Genomic DNA, 17,064 nt, shown 5'->3' with positions numbered 1-17,064 from the left:
TATATATATATATATATATATATGCTCAGTCACTCAGTTTTGTCCAGCTCTTTGTGACCCTACAGACTGTAGTCTACCAGGCTCCTCTGTCCATGGGATTTTCCATGCAAGAACACTTAAGTGGGTTAACATTTTCTCCTTCAGGGATATGGATATATATATACACATAGATACACCAGTCTTTAATAAGTATGCTCATGAAAAACTATGAAGTTCTACGTTCTATGAATTCAGGGACTATACAGCTCACCAGTGAGTTCTGTCAGCAGTGATATGCCTGGCATAAAGCAAGAGTTTGATAAATATTCATGAACTGTATAGTACCCAATGGGGACAGATTCAATGTAATTTTTTTATATGTACATTCATCTTTGAACTAGGACTCATGCTATTATTTCTTATGGATGCCACACCTAGCACTAAATAAATAATCTTTTAACATTTCTCAAAAATATGTATTTTAAGAAATACCACCGTTGTGGAATTACTTATTTATTGTAGAATTTTCAGAAAAATATTTTCCATTATATTACCCAGGATCCCTCTGGGTAGCATCTGTATAAAAAGCCAACTATTTTAACACAGTTTTAGCTACGCAAAGGAAATTTAATGTAACATGAGAGATCAAAACAGTAGTTTGGTAGAAGGTGTGGGATGGAGGATCATTAAAAATTATAACTTTTTCCATACTTTTGTTTTAAATAAAGAATTAAGGACACTTTAGGACATTAAAAGATATAGTTCAGAAGGTTGGCGTTATGAAAATTCATCAGGAACATCAAACTTCCATGCTCTTACAAGATGAGAAACATAATGGAAATACTCCATACAATGATCAATCTATAATTGTACTTACCCACTGAAATCCTACTCTACTTGCAGTTATTATATGCAAATTTTAAAAGCATCATTTTAACTATGACCATCAATGACAGAGAGCTGGCATTTATAAAATCTCTAATGTTCCGAATTCTGCCTATAATTTATATCTCCTTATCTTTCATTCTGTTTTCACTTTTAACTTATTGAATCTTTTTAGCACAAAAGTTAACATACTTTAGTCATCTTGTATCTTCATATAGCTTTAAAATTCAGAGAAAATGAGTCAATATTCACCATGATCTTATGAAAATTAGGGACACTATTCTTGCCATTTTATAGAGGCAGAAACTGAAATTCTAAGAAACCTCTGAAGTAAAAAAAATTGTGTTAGGTTGAGACAACCCAATCTTCTTATTGTTTTTCCAGAGTTCTGGTTTGACTAAGGTCACTTATGTTCCAAGTTAATTCCATTGTGTATGTGGTTTACCACTCTTAGCCTCCACTCATTCACCCCTGATATTCAGATTTCCTGTCAGTAGCTTTGTTTTTGGATTTACAATTGATCACTTTGTCTAAAACTTTTTTCTAGAACAATTTGAAAAGCATTCCCTCTGTTGTTTTTATTCTGTAGCATTTGTTCTTTGAAAGAGTCCAATTTAAAATCCATATCAAAGAATATATAGTGCATCTTGGAGGTAAGAAAATTGTGGCTAGAACAATAGATATATTGAAGAGAATTGGCCTAGCCAAACATTCATTTTTGTGAATTAATGAGGTAAGAATAAATGAGTAATGTGTAAGGTAAAAAATGCAATTCTGTTCTTTGGAACAGGGATATCACTTTGTTGTACAGGAAATTGAGCAGTCATGTAGAAATATAGATTACTCAAACTCCAATTCACTTCTTACATTGTTCATATAGATTCTTGATCTAATATTTCAAATACAGAAAACATTAAAAAATAATAAGCCTGTGTATGTGAACTATAGGCATGAGTGAGTTATTTAAACCTTTCAGTTTTCAACTGTCAAATCCAAGAAGTAGATTTATATTTATACTTTTTAAGCCAGGAAAATTCATCTTAATTAAAATGTAAATCAACATCTTCTCTTGGTCTTTGGACCTGATATTAAAATAAAGAGAACCCTATGTGATAATGCAACATCTGATTGTTTTTTGTCCAGGGTTGTGGGAAAAAATAAGAAATCAAGTGAATTGAGTGCACATTTTGACCTTGCTGTTTCATAAAGAAACATTGACCAACCCTGTAATGTGGAAATTTCACATCTTTCCAATTCTCTCTGTATAATTTGAACTCTTTCCCAGCAGCTCATGTTATCATGTTTCCTTTAATAATCCTTGCTTTCATAATTAAGCCGTTATTAGTATTATCCTCATCATCAGCATTGCTGTTGTCATTATCACTATTTGGAGCAGAGGAGATGTAGGGTTTTTGTACAGGCTCACACCATTTTTATTATAGCTTAAAAGCTAGAAAATATGCTCTTTGAATGCTTGTCGTGTTTATGTAATCAGTTCCTACATTGCCAAGGCTTATTGAAAACAGCTGGGTGCCTGCTGCCTGCCTCACCCTTTGTTGGAACTGTTGCCAGAACAGGTAGTCAGAAATGGAAAGTAAGGAAAAATTCAGGCATCTGGGTGTCTCTCAGGAAAGCAGCTGTGGCTTCCTTAGGAAGCAGTCATTGTTTCCCATCAGCCAAGACTCTGTATCCCCTTGGGTCCAGTTTTGGCATGGCTGGACTGGGAGGATGCGGTTTATGACTTAGGACTTACGCGAGAAAGCATTTGGGCAGTCTCATCTCTGGCAGAACATTGAGAGAAACTCCCCCAAGCTGCAAGCCATATGTGAGCTGTTGGCCTTCTATTTAGCCTGCTCTGGGAAGTTCCCATTTACTGGGGCTCTAATCGTTCCTTTGACACAAGCAAAAACAATACAAAAGGATCTTTGCAAAACATATCCTTCCAAGATATACTGTCCTGCTTTTAAAACCAGACATCACTATTATTTCTATAAACATGGTATTTCCCACCAGCCCCCCAACCCCCTACAAATGAACTCATTTCTTTAAGAGACTTGTTTGGTTTCCTAGATAGAAGGCAAGTACAAAGAATTTTTTTTTTTTTTTTAACAGTAGGGTCAAAGTCCTGGATGAGCAGTGTTGAATGATATTCTGCAGGCGTAAATATATTATCTTCCAGATATAAATTTTTGTACATCAAGTTTTAAAAGTTATTTATGTGTTGATTTATGTCAGAGAGATGCCAGGAGCACTGCTATATAGGATTCACTGAGAATCAATGTGCAATTGTGGTAGGGTTATATGGCAGGGAATTCTCATTTACCAGGAAAATGGCATTTTGATGGATTAGGACTGTATGATTTTCTTGATAATTTTTGTTGAAGCAAAGCTCTGATTTTGACATGTAAATGCTTTTCATTTTAGTAGTCAGACAAGGCACTAGAAAGGTGTGGTACTTTGAATTTTAGATTAAATATCATGTTTTTTTAGCATTACAGAGAGTCCTGTTAGGACACTTAAGGACCATGATTAATCCAGCAACATTTTATTCAAGAATCTTCAGTTTCAAAACATACTGGGTAAGAGGCAAACAAGTTTATGCCAATGTGAGGCATATTTGGGAAAACTAAATAAAATTTTATTTCTAGTTGTAACTAGACTTATTTGCAGAAATATAAAAGTAAAAATTAAAATAGTAAGTAATTTTTAAATTCATTGGATTATACTTTTTAAAAAAGTGAAGTCATAGCGCACGGTACAAGGAGTCAGGATATTTTTAATGGTTTACCCATTGCTAATTTTAATACATAAAAATATCTCAGCACATAGTTCAACTAGGTAAGGTTCATTGAGTTCCTTTATTTTTCCTACTCTTGTTTTATTCTCAACTTTATAGAAACCAAAACAGACTATCCTTAAGATTTTTCATTGCCCTGATTTTTTCCCTTCTCACATTCATAAAAAATTTTAAAAAATGTGAAGCTCCATAATAAATGTAAGAGGAAGGTTATGAGTGTAAAAAGACTCTATCCACAAAATATATCTTTCCTAAGATGTTTTCCCAAAAGAATGGTCATGATTCATCTGAATAATCATTCTCACAAGTGATATCTGTTCTGTTATTAATTTGACCTTATTATAACTCTGTCTTCATGTCTCCATATTGTTTACTGTAGTTGAAGAAAATTTTCTAAAATTTCATCATTATCATTAAGAACTTGGACAATTAGAAAAATATACAGTGAGGCTTCTGTTTTGACAAGGCAAGCATTCTGATCATACTTTGAGTATAAGTCATGTCTTATTAACTTTGGTTGTTTAATTTTCCTCTATGTGTTACTTGTGGTAAGTTGGGTATTTCTTTGTACCTGGTCCTTTTGAAAAACTTCAACAACAAAACTAATCTGGAAAAAACTGAGAAGAGGGAAGCCTGGATATTGAGAGTATATGTATTAAAATATTTAGAAAATTTAGAGAAAATATTTAGGAAATCAATGTAAATTGAAGATGCATCATTGCATATAAGGAAAGATAAGAATGTAGTAAATAATCAAAGAAAGCGAAAGTGTTAGTCACTCAGTCATGTGCAACTCTTTGTGACCCCATGGACATGCAGCCGGCCAGGCTCCTCTGTCCATGGAATTCTCCAAGCTAGAATACTGGAGTGGGTAGCTATTCACTTCTCCAGGGGATCTTCCTGACCCAGGGATCAAACCTGGATCTCCTGCATTGTAGGCAGATTCTTTACCATCTGAACCACCAGGTACTTAAAAATCCATGTTACTAGGTGGCCGGACTCAGAGTAATGGTTGGTAATACTGGAAATATTTAAAATAATGTATCTATAAAGACACTTTACTCATAACTTTGAATTCAGAGAGGAAAAAGTCCACAGATGTTTTTGAGAAATGTAGCATCTATTTTCACTTTATGCTAATTATGGTTTATTCAGCTTCCACCAGATGGTTTTGAATACATGGTAGCTAGTTCATGCCAACTGTCTTCCAGTATATTCTCTGAATTGTAGGTAGGTTTTGGAGACCTCTAAGTGGTCTCTAATCTTCTTACTAATATTATGGCTTTCAATTGTCATTGTGATATCTCCAAGGTGGTCTGAGTAAACAACAGGATATTCTATAGGAGTACTGCTGAAAAGGAGAAACATGTTACTGAGCAATTTAGATTTTAAGAAGTGAATAAATTATTGTACACAATAGGAGTTAGTTATCTCTGGGGAACTGAAGAAATGGTTGCAATAAAGAATCTGCATTTGTTGTCTAAATTAAGTACTTTTTTTGTCATGGATCTTTGCCCCCCACTGAGTAGAAAAATAATAAAATACCTGATTTTTCTGGTTTTGGAGTTCAGCTGAATTATTTTAAAACTTTGTTTATTTTGTGTTTGTTTTCTTTTTCAAAACACGATTGTGGTATGTTTAGTGTCTCTTTAAATGTTAATTTCAGAAAATATTTAATGATTGAGGAAAAAATATATTCTTTTCAAATAAGCCACTATTAGTACATGGGCATTCACATGAACTTTCTTTTCATATTGTTCTTCCTTAATTAATAACATTAATATATATTTTTAAGCAAATGTAAAATAAAATTATACTGTTTGATTTAGTGTCTAAATAGTAATGAATCTTTATAAGACCTCATATTAAACATAGCTGTGATTATACGTTCCCTTACATAGAGTACAGAAATAAAAACAGAGAACACAAGACTTCCAAGTAAAAGGTGCAATGTCTAGAAATATTTCTCTTAAGCCTTTTGTTTGTCTACATATGACTCAGCATTTTGTTCATACATAGGATATACTGGAAGTAAAATCAATAGTTCTCAACTTCTTTGGAGGTGGAATTTGTCAAATTGTGTTCTTGAAAAATTCTAGGGAAAAAATTTATTGTTATCTAATATATTTTAGGGCTTTGCAGGTGGCTCAGTAGTAAAGAATATGCCTGCTAAGCAGGAGACCAGGGTTTGATCCCTGGGTCAGGAAGATCCCCTGGAGAAGGAAATGGCAACCTATTCCAGTATTCTTGCCTGGGAAATCCCATGGACAGAGGAGCCTGGCAGACTACAGTCCATGGGTTTGCAAAGAGTCATATACAACTTAGCGACTAACTAACAACAATATATTCAAATGTTTTCATTTCAGAAGGACCTTCAATACATATGGCTTTCTCTTTCTATTCTAGTTCTGTTTGTGTTTATTTCTTCTCTCGCATTAATAGGAAATAGATATTTTGTACCCATTCAGGTATGATTTTAAATTCCTATCTATATAGTAGACAGTTAGTTCAGTTCAGTTCAGTCGCTCAGTCGTGTCCGACTCTCTGCGACCCCATGAATTGCAGCACGCCAGGCCTCTCTGTCCATCACCAACTCCCGGAGTCTACCCAAACCCATGTTCATCGAGTCGGTGATGCCATCCAACCATCTCATCCTCTGTCGTCCCCTTCTCCTCCCACCCCCAATCCTACCCAGCATTAGGGTCTTTTCCAATGAGTCAACCCTTCGCATGAGGTGGCCAAAGTATTGGAGCTTCAGCTTCAACATCAGACCTTCCAATGAACACCCAGGATTGATCTCTTTTAGGATGGATTGATTGGATCTCCTTGCAGTACAAGAAACTCTCAAGAGTCTTCTCCAACACCACAGTTCAAAAGCATCAATTCTGCGGCGCTCAGCTTTCTTCACTGTCCAACTCTCACATCCATACATGACCACTGGAAAAACCATAGTCTTGACTAGACGGACTTTTGTTGGCAAAGTAACGTCTCTGCTTTTAAACATGCTATCTAGGTTGGCCATAACCTTCCTTCCAAGTAGTAAGCGTCTTTTAATTTCATGGCTGCAGTCACCATCAGCAGTGATTCTGGAGCCCAAAAAAGTAAAGTGTGACACTGTTTCCACTGTTTCCCCATCTATTTCCCGTGGAGTGATGGGACCAGATGCCATGATCTTAGTTTTCTGAATGTTGAGCTTTAAGCCAACTTTTTCACTCTCCTCCTTCACCTTCATCAAGAGGCTCTTTAGTTCTTCTTCACTTTCTGCCATAAGGGTGGTGTCATCTGCATATCTGAGGTTATTGATATTTCTCCCGGCAATCTTGATTCCAGCTTATGTTTCTTCCAGCCCAGCGTTTCTCATGATGTACTCTGCATATAAGTTAAATAAGCAGGGTGACAATATACAGCCTTGACGTACTCCTTTTCCTAGTTGGAACCAGTCTGTTGTTCCATGTCCAGTTCTAACTGATGCTTCCTGACCTGCATACAGGTTTCTCAAGAGACAGGTCAGATGATCTGGTATTCCCATCTCTTTCAGAATTTTCCACAGTTTATTGTGATCCACACAGTCAAAGGCTTTGGCATAGTCAATAAAGCAGAAATAGATGTTTTTCTGGAACTCTCTTGCTTTTTCGATGATCCAGCGGATATTGGCAATTTGATCTCTGGTTCCTCTGCCTTTTCTAAAACCAGCTTGAACATCTGGAAGTTCCCGGTTCACATATTGCTGAAGCCTGGCTTGGAGAATTTTGAGCATTCCTTTACTAGCATGTGAGATGAGTGCAATTGTGCGGTAGTTTGAGCATTCTTTGGCATTGCCTTTCTTTGGGATTGGAACGAAGACTGACCTCTTCCAGTCCTGTGGCCACAGTTGAGTTTTCCAAATTTGCTGGCATATCGAGTGCAGCACTTTCACAGCATCACCTTTGAGGATTTGAAATAGCTCAACTGGAATTCCATCACCTCCACTAGCTTTGTTCGTAGTGATGCTTTCTAAGGCCCACTTGACTTCACATTCCAGGATGTCTGGCTCTAGGTGAGTGATCACACCATCGTGATTATCTGTGTCGTGAAGATCTTTTTTGTACAGTTCTTCTGTGTATTCTTGCCACCTCTTCTTAATATCTTCTGCTTCTGTTAGGTCCATACCATTTCTGTCCTTTATCGAGCCTATCTTTGCATGAAATGTTCCCTTGGTATCTCTAATTTTCTTGAAGAGGTCTCTAGTCTTTCCCAATCTGTTGTTTTCCTGTATTTGTTTGCACTGATCGCTGAGGAAGGCTTTCTTATCTCTCCTTGCTATTCTTTGAAACTCTGCATTCAGATGAGAATATCTTTCCTTTTCTCCTTTGCTTTTCACTTCTCTTCTCTTCCCAGCTATCTGTAAGGCCTCCTCAGACAGCCATTTTGCTTTTTTGCATTTCTTTTCCATGGGGATGGACTGGAATGGGTGAATTTAACTCAGATGACCATTATATCTACTACTGTGGGCAAGAATCCCTTAGAAGAAATGGAGTAGCCATCATGGTCAACAAAAGAGTCCGAAATGCAGTACTTGGATGCAATCTCAAAAACGACAGAATGATCTCTGTTCGCTTTCAAGGCAAACCATTCAATATCACGGTAATCCAAGTCTATGCCCCGACCAGTAACGCCGAAGAAGCTGAAGTTGAACGATTCTATGAAGACCTACAAGACCTTCTAGAACTAACACCCAAAAAAGATGTCCTTTTCATTATAGGGGACTGGAATGCAAAAGTAGGAAGTCAAGAAACACCTGGCGTAACAGGCAGGTTTGGCCTTGGAGTACAGAATGAAGCAGGGCAAAGGCTAATAGAGTTTTGCCACGAGAACGCACTGTTAATAGCAAACACCCTGTTCCAACAACAGAAGAGAAGACTCTACACGTGGACATCACCAGATGGTCAACACCGAAATCAGATTGATTATATTCTTTGCAGCCAAAGATGGAGAAGCTCTATACAGTCAGCAAAAACAAGACCGGGAGCAGACTGTGGCTCAGATCATGAACTGCTTATTGCCAAATTCAGACTTAAATTGAAGAAAGTAGGGAAAACCACTAGACCATTCAGGTATGACCTAGATCAAATCCCTTATGAATATACAGTGGAAGTGACAAATAGATTTAAGGGACTAGACCTGATAGACAGAATGCCTGATGAACTATGGACAGAGGTTCGTGACATTGTACAGGAGACAGGGATCAAGAAAATCCCCATGGAATAGTAGACAGTAGTCACCTTTAAAAAATATATATTGTTCAAAAGTATACTTAACAAAGAATTGGTTTTATTTTTCTTCAAATAATTCAGTAAAACTTCTGTATATTTAATGTGTTTCCCTTAAAAGAAATTGCTGCCGTTGTGGTTGTTGCTGCTGCTGCAAAGTCGCTTCAGTCGTGTCCGACTCTGTGCAACCCCACAGACGGCAGCCCACCAAGCTCCGCCATCCCTGGGATTCTCCAGGCAAGAACACTGGAGTCGGTTGCCATTAATAGCCAGTTAACTTGTATCTTATGGACTTCATCAATATCAGAGAAAGAATTTTCAAATAAAAATATACTCTTCACTCTATAGGTAGGGTGTGATTTGTTAGTGATACTAAATAGGCACATACATTACAGAAGAATTTTAGGAAATCAACATGGAGGTCTAAATTTGGCTGAAAATGTACACAGTGAAGTACAATCATACTTTGGAGGTATTACAGATTTGGTCCCAGAACACCATAGTAAAGGAATACTGCACTAAGTGAGTTACACAATTTTTTTGGTTTCCCACTGAATATAAATTATGTTTACACTATAGATTGTTAAGTGTATAATTCAATCATGTCTTTAAAAATTTTACATACCTTAATTAAAAATGCTTTATTGCTAAAAATGCTAACCATAACCTAAACCTTTAGTGAGTTATAGTAGAACCGTCAAAGACCACAGATCACCATAACAAATACAATAATAATAAGTGAAATTTGTGAGAATTACCAAAATGTGATACAGAGATAGGAAGTGAACAATTGTTGTTGCAAAAAAATAACACCTATAAACTTGCTCCGTGCAGGTTTGACACAGATTATACTATACTGATTTCAGACCATACTACAAAGCTACAGTCATCAAAGCAGTATGGTACTAGCACAAAAACAGACATATAGATTAATGGGTTAATCTAGATCCATTAATTATATATGGCCAAACATATATGATCCAAACAGACATATAGATTAATGGAACAAGATAGAAAGTCTGGAAATAAACCCAGGCATTTCTGGTCAATTAATCTATGACAAAGGACACAAGAATATACAATGGAGAAAAGACTATCTCTTCAAAAAGTGGTGCTGGGAAAACTGGGCAGCTACATGTAAGATAATGAAATTAGAACATTCTTTTACACCCTGTATAAAAATAAACTCAAAATGGATTTAAGACATAAATGTAAGACTGGATACTGTAAAACTTCTAGAGGAAAACATAGGCAGTACATTCTTTGACATAAATTGCAAGAGTATTTTGGGGAGGATCCATCCCCTAGAGTAATAGAAACAAAAGCAAAAGTAAACAAATGGGGCATAATTAAACTTAAAGCTTTTGCACAGCAAATTTAGTCTATAAACAAAATGAAGAGATCGCATATGGAGTGGGAGAAAATATTTACAAACAATGCTACTGATAATGGATTAATTTCAAAAATATACAGACAGCTCATGTAGCTTAATACCAAAAAAACAAACAACTGAAACAAAAATGGGCAGAAGGCCTAAACAGACATTTTTCCAAAGAAGGCAAACAGATAGACAACAAGCACATGAAAAGATGCTCAACATCTCTAATTATTAGAAAAATACAAATCAAAACTAAAATGAGGTAGCACTTCACACCAGTGAGAATGGCCATCATTAAAATATCTACAAATAATAAATGTTGGAGAGGGTGTGGATAAAAAGGAACACTTCTTTACTGTTGGGCTTCCCTGGTGGCTCAGACAGTAAAGAATCTGCCTGGGTTTGATTCCTGGATTGGGAAGATTTCCTGGAGAAGGGAATAGCAACCCACTGCAGTATTCTTGCCTAGAGAATTCCATGGACAGAGGAGACTGGTAGGCTACAGTCCATGGGATTGCAAAGCATTGGAAATGACTGAAAAACTAACAATTTCCTTTTATACACAGTTGGTGAGAATGTAAATCGGTGCAGCCACTATGAAGAGCAGTATGGAGGTTCCTTTACAAAACTAAAAATAGAGTTATCATGTGATCCTGCAATCCCACTCTTGGGTGTATATCTAGAGAAAACCATAATTCAAAAAGATACATACATGCCAATTTTCAGGAGCATTGTTTATAATAGCCAAGATACAGAAGCAACCTAAATTTCCATTGACAGATTAATGGATAAGAAAGATGAAGTACATATATACAATAGAATATTGTTGTTGTTCAGTCGCCCAGTTGTGTCCAACTCTTTGCGACTCCATGGGCTGCAGCAAGCCAGGCCTCCCTGTCCCTCACCACCTGCAAAAGTTTGCCCAAGTTCTGCGCATTGCATCGGTGATACCATCCAGCCATCCCATCCTCTGACACCTCTTCTCCTGTGTTCAATCTTTCCCAGCATCAGGAACCTTTCCAATGAGTCAGCTGTTCGCATCAGATGACCAAAGTACTGGAGCTTCAGCTTCATCATCAGTCCTTCCAATGAATATTCAGGGTTGATTTCCCTTAAGATTGACTGGTTTGATCTCTTTGCTGTCCAGGGGACATTGAAGAGTCTTCTCCAGTACCACAGTTTGAAGGCAACAGAATATTACTCTGCCATAAAAAGTGAAATCATACTATTTGCAGTAACATGGATGAACCTAAAGATTACCTTATTAAGTGAAGTAAGACAAATATTATTATGATATCACTTATATGTGGAATCTAAAAATAAAACACAAATGAATTTATTTATGAAACAGAAATAGACTCACAGACATAGAAAACAAATGTATGGTTACCAAAGAGGATAGAAGGGGAGGGATGAAAGATAAATTAGGAGTTTAAGACTAACATATACACACTACTAAATATAAAACAGATAACCAACAATGACCAACTATATAGCACAGGGAACTATACTCGGTATCTTGTAATAACCTATAATGGAAAAGAATCTGAAAAAGAAGATATATATATATATATATATATATATATATATAACTGAATCACTTTGCTGTATACCTGAAATTAGCACAACATTGTAAATTAACTGTATTTCAATTTTTAAAAGTTTAAAAAGATTAGATGCCAGATTTGGTCCATTTTTAACAAGGTCTCTATCTAATGGGGAGGAGCAGCACAATGACATGTCAGTTCCCACTGACATTTTATTATAGATTAACAGCTCAGATTAGCCACCTGCCAGATGATGAACTTTGGGAAAGGGGTGGAGAAAACGTGGAGAGCATCTGTACAGGCCAAAGTTCAAGCATCAGAGTCCAGGGCTCTGGGAAGTCAAGGAAATAGCCTGAAGACAAGGGCCACTAATGATGTGTTACATGGGGAGGGCTTGACACCAAGAGTGAACTTCCTCTGTTTCATATTTTGAATCCAGCTGTTAAAATCATGGGACTTGCCCAGACCTAGAGTAAAATAAGTGTCCATTGAGTTTGTTTATGTATCTGGAAACATCATATCTAGAGATTAGGGAAGAATATTTTTTTTTAAAAAAAGGCTATGGTTGCCATTTACTCTTACACTAGCCTAAGCAGTGGTTCTCCTGCCTTCATTGTACAAATAGTTGATTGAGAAATATTTTAATGAATATTTTATCTTGAATGACACATTTAACCTGATCAAATATGGAGAACTAAAAGGAACAGTCTAATACAAAAACTGAGAGAAAGGTTGGATGAGGGAAAATTTTAAATGAAATGACTGTAGTAATCAAGTGATCATACTGAGTCCATGTTAAGTAATTTTCCATGTTAAAATTATATATGAAATATATGTTTAGATCTATTATATATATAAACACATTGAAAAATATAAAAGCAAATCAGTGTTTTCTTACTTAACTATTTTCTAATAAAACAGGGTGTCTAGTTCAGTCATGAATATTTTGAGAAGGACTTATTCATTGTGTTTACTGTCTATGATCCTGTGCCAATTTGGATTTCATTATATATTAAAAAAATCCACTTTATGCTTAAAATATTGATTGTGAAAAGGTGTTAGAAAACTAGTAGTTACTGGCAAAAGATATAAGTGATTACTAAAAATGAGAAAATGAATTCATTATTGATGTACACATTCACTGAACTAATTTTCCAGGATGTGTAGTTTGATTTTCTGGAGGTCATTAAGTAAACAAAAAACATCATGCCAGTTCTGATATTTAATATTTCATGATTAATATTTTGATATTTAATATTTACTCCTTGGTAAAACACATAAATTATGAGTTCCCATTGCTCACCAACAAACTGTTTGCTAATTCTCCAAGTTTGCCATGAAAATAAAACATTATAATCTAGTAAAGGCACCTAAGACAGTGCCCAGCCTAGGCAAGGATCTCATTGCACATTAATCTTGAATGTGAATCTGATCCCTTTTCTTCATTAGCTTTTCTTCTCCATCTATTTGGAGGGGTAACACATAGGGGCCTGAAAAAAAAATAGGAAACCAAAAACAGAAAACAAAACCACAAACTGTGCAACATTGCATTTTTTGGTAAGAAGCTCAATTGTGTCCAACTCTTTGTGACCCCTTGGACCGTAGCCTGCCAGGCTCCTCTGTCCATGGAATTCTCCAGGCAAGAATACTGGAGTGGGTTGGCATTCCCTTCTCCAGGAGATCTTCCCAACCCAGGGATCGAACCCAGGTCTCCCACATTACAAGCAGATTCTTTACCATCTGAGCCACCAGGAAAGCCCTAAAAGCACTTTGGTTAATTGGAAAAGACAAGATCCCTGTGTTTCAGTTAGGGACAGCTCCTTAAGAAAGTAGGACAGGAATTATAGTTTCAAAGGTAGAAAGATATTGTTGAGAAGTAGTGAATTAACAGCAAAAGCATGTACTAAATTATAATCTTTTTCATTCTCTTGTTAGATCAGAAGTTCTTAATATTTCAGAGACCCAAGATGAAAGTACAGATCATCTGGTGGGTAGGGAGTAGGGACAAGAAGAATTATGGCAGACTCACAAAATTGTACATACAGTTTTACAGATTTCACTGAAATCATACTCCCTAGATTTCAACAATGAAATAATCCGTGTGACCCTAGGCACTAGATTCAAAACCAATAAAAACTTTTACTGCCAAATATATTTCAGGTCCCAATGCCTTGCACAACACAAGTTGCTCAATTAATATTATGGACCTAAATTGAACTATTTACACTGATATCATAGATTTATCATCTCTATTCCATTTGAAAGCTGTCTTCTAGGCTGTCCCTCTGTCAGCACTAACCCATATTCATATATAAATGTAATTCACTATGCTGTCTACTACCTTTCACAAATACTTCCTTTTCTTGATATTACTTTGCTTGGTACCACCATGAGAAATCCCATGAGGTCATTTTACTTGAATCACAGTCAAAAGAAACAAAATCAAAACCAGCCTTTAAATAAATTGCATTTGATTTCTGAGGCAACTCCACAATGTTAATGTTATTCTTAACACCTGCCTCAATATAACATTTTATTTTATTCTTGCTACATTTTTTTATACTGTCGAAGTTATAGGCTGGAAGTAATACATGGATTTGAATAAAACTATCACATTAGTTAATATGAAGGATAATAGTTCTGTAGAAAAAGAAGGTTCATATGAAACTGCATAACCTATAATCTAATTATCCATCTAATCCAAATATCCAGGTTTAAGAAGGTCTTTTTGTTATTTTCATATCCAGGCTTTAATAGCAAAATCACGACAGTTCAAGGTATTTTCTGTGACTGCATGACTGGCCTCAGCCAATGGCCTTGGCTTCATTTTAGTCTGTCACCCCAAAACGTTCCCCATGCCTTCATCTTTTTATGTAAACATGTTTCTTTGTATGCATTTTACTGGATCTTTCAGTAATAGTGATCTTTTAGGGAAGAGGCACATGGTCATATTTTAATCTTTTGAAGAAGTTTGCACAATAAAAGAAAATATTGAGAAACTTTCACAGCTATCCACATGTCCCCAGCTGTTTGAGCATTTTTCATCATCACTCTAATAACACCTAAAATGGGGATCGTGAAAGTAATCATATAGCTTAATTTAATGCATAGATAAAGGGAAAGGTTGACTTTGGAAACCTCCGAGGTGTAAAGACTATGACTAGTGCCTAGATGATACCTCAGGAAGAGTCAGAGAGGTGTGTGTTTGGGTCATTATGGCATTTGGATGACACACAGTGAGAAATTCTGCAACCTGTGAATTCTTACTGAGGATGGCTGAATTATTCTGGCTACAATTATAAGAACTCAACAATTTTATTGGCTAAATTTTGATGATTTATTGGGAATGTGTGGTGTCACTTGACAGCAAAAAGAATAAACTCAGTGAACTCTTGTGGCTGCTTATCATGATTCAGCAATTTCTTAAGTTTTAAAGAGAATTTTGCAGTTACAGTTTTATATCTGGTAAGATCAAGAGACTAAGAAGTTAAGTCAGCAGTCTTTAGAATTTAATTCATTTTGGGTGAAGTTCATGATATGTTAGGTCACATTGCCTCAGAGAGGAATGATTCCTTAATAACATTTTTATTTCTCCTTTCCAAAGGCTTCTTAAACTATATAAATAATGAGGTTGTTTAGTACAATACAAACAACATGCAATATACCCAAATGCCAAAAGACAGTTCTGTTTCATTCACTAATTTAATAGCCTCATGCCTAGAAATGACTCAGATCTGTGAGGGTATTTTTTTTTTAAGCCGCAGAAACAAAACTTTTTAATCCTTCTCTTCATATAATGTGTTTTAAGCTGGATTGGCTAAATTTTATCCCTGAACAACTGCTAGGTTCAATTTGAATAATTTAATTGCTTAAAATATGTTTATTCACTTTCTCCTAGAAAAGTATTTCTAACTCAGTTGAGCTGAAGTGTTGAATCCATTTTAATTGTTCTTCCTCTCTGTGTTTTATTTCTTCAGATTTTTTTTTCCATCTGCATTGCTTTCTGGGGAGTAAGGAGTGTGAAGCAACTTGTCTCAGATCCTAGGAGATAACTTACGTTTGTACACAATTCTCTTGTTTTAATCATTTGTCCACAATTGTAATATCTTACTACTGTCTACGGAAATATAATTGTCTTATATACTGATTGTATGGACGGTTTTTCTAATGAAAGGTAAATAACATCTATATAGTCTTGCTTCCTTTTCACATTTATCATTCTCTATTAAAATTAAAGTCAGCTGCAGTTACTTTATTGCTAGGGTGGAAAGAAAATGATGTCAAATAGAATGATATTACATACACTGGTAACATCTAAGCCGATGAGTATGAGAAGAAGTAATACAACTTCAAAACAGCTGAAAGAATGAAGATTTTATTTTCATTGGTTTGACAATTTTTCACTTGCTGCCTGCTAAAATTGTGCTTGGAAACATATTTGTTATCATAAAAATGTATTACATGAGTTGTCTGCCTCAGTCTAGGTTTACCTTTGAAAGCCATATAACGTAAGGAGTAACATTACACAAAATGACATCACTGAAATGAAAATGAACAGGATTTGTCAGAATTCATTTATTCAACAGATTATTTGGGATACATATGTCTAATATGTTTGGTCAATTTATTCTGGCAGATTGAGGGGTGTGGAGTATTTCTGCATTATTTTAAATTGTCTCATAATCATGTTAATAAACTCTCTAAATAAAATTGCCCCAGGTATTCTGTGTGCATTTTTCATGGGAATTGTAAAAATCTGCCATATGTTTCATTAGGAGGGAACTGGCAAACAGGAAATGGTTCAAACTTTGCTTCTTCTAGTATTTCTTAGATTTTTTTGTTGTTTAATTTTTTTTCACATTGAAGGATAATTTCTTTACAAAGTTGCATTGGTCTCTGCTGTACGGCAGTGCAAATCAGCTGTAAGTATGTATATACCCTCTCCCTCTTGACACTCCCTCCCACATCCCTCACCCCACCCCTTTAGGTCCTTACAGATGGCCAGGCAGGGCTCCCTGTGTTATGTAGCAGCCTCCCACCAGCTATCTATTTTACACATGATAGTGTATATATGTCGATGCTACTCTTTCAATTTGTCCCACCCTCTCCTGCTCCTGCTGTGTCCACAAGTCCATTCTCTACGTCTGAGTCTCTGTTCCTGCCCTGAAAACATGTTAATCAGTACCGTTTTTCTGATTCCATATATATGCATTAATATATGATATTTGT

General features: G+C 35.8%; 1 protein-coding gene across 2 annotated transcripts in view; it reads left to right on the top strand.

Annotated features, from left to right (window-relative positions):
* AGMO (alkylglycerol monooxygenase) overlaps positions 1-16,545 on the top strand; it is a 380,825-nt gene extending 364,280 nt beyond the window's left edge. For both annotated transcript variants that reach the window (XM_081537641.1, XM_081537640.1), the window contains one exon: positions 15,813-16,545. In XM_081537641.1, the coding sequence (XP_081393767.1) occupies positions 15,813-15,887 (75 nt within the window). In that variant the 3' untranslated portion in view covers positions 15,888-16,545. The remainder of the gene's footprint in view (positions 1-15,812) is intronic.
* Positions 16,546-17,064: the final 519 nt, after the last annotated feature.

The sequence above is a fragment of the Giraffa tippelskirchi genome, chromosome 10 (genome assembly GCF_054371585.1).
Source record: "Giraffa tippelskirchi isolate mGirTip1 chromosome 10, T2T-mGirTip1v1.2.pri, whole genome shotgun sequence".
In the NCBI taxonomy this organism is placed as follows: domain Eukaryota; kingdom Metazoa; phylum Chordata; class Mammalia; order Artiodactyla; family Giraffidae; genus Giraffa; species Giraffa tippelskirchi.
This window is presented reverse-complemented; position numbering and strand designations above follow the sequence as displayed.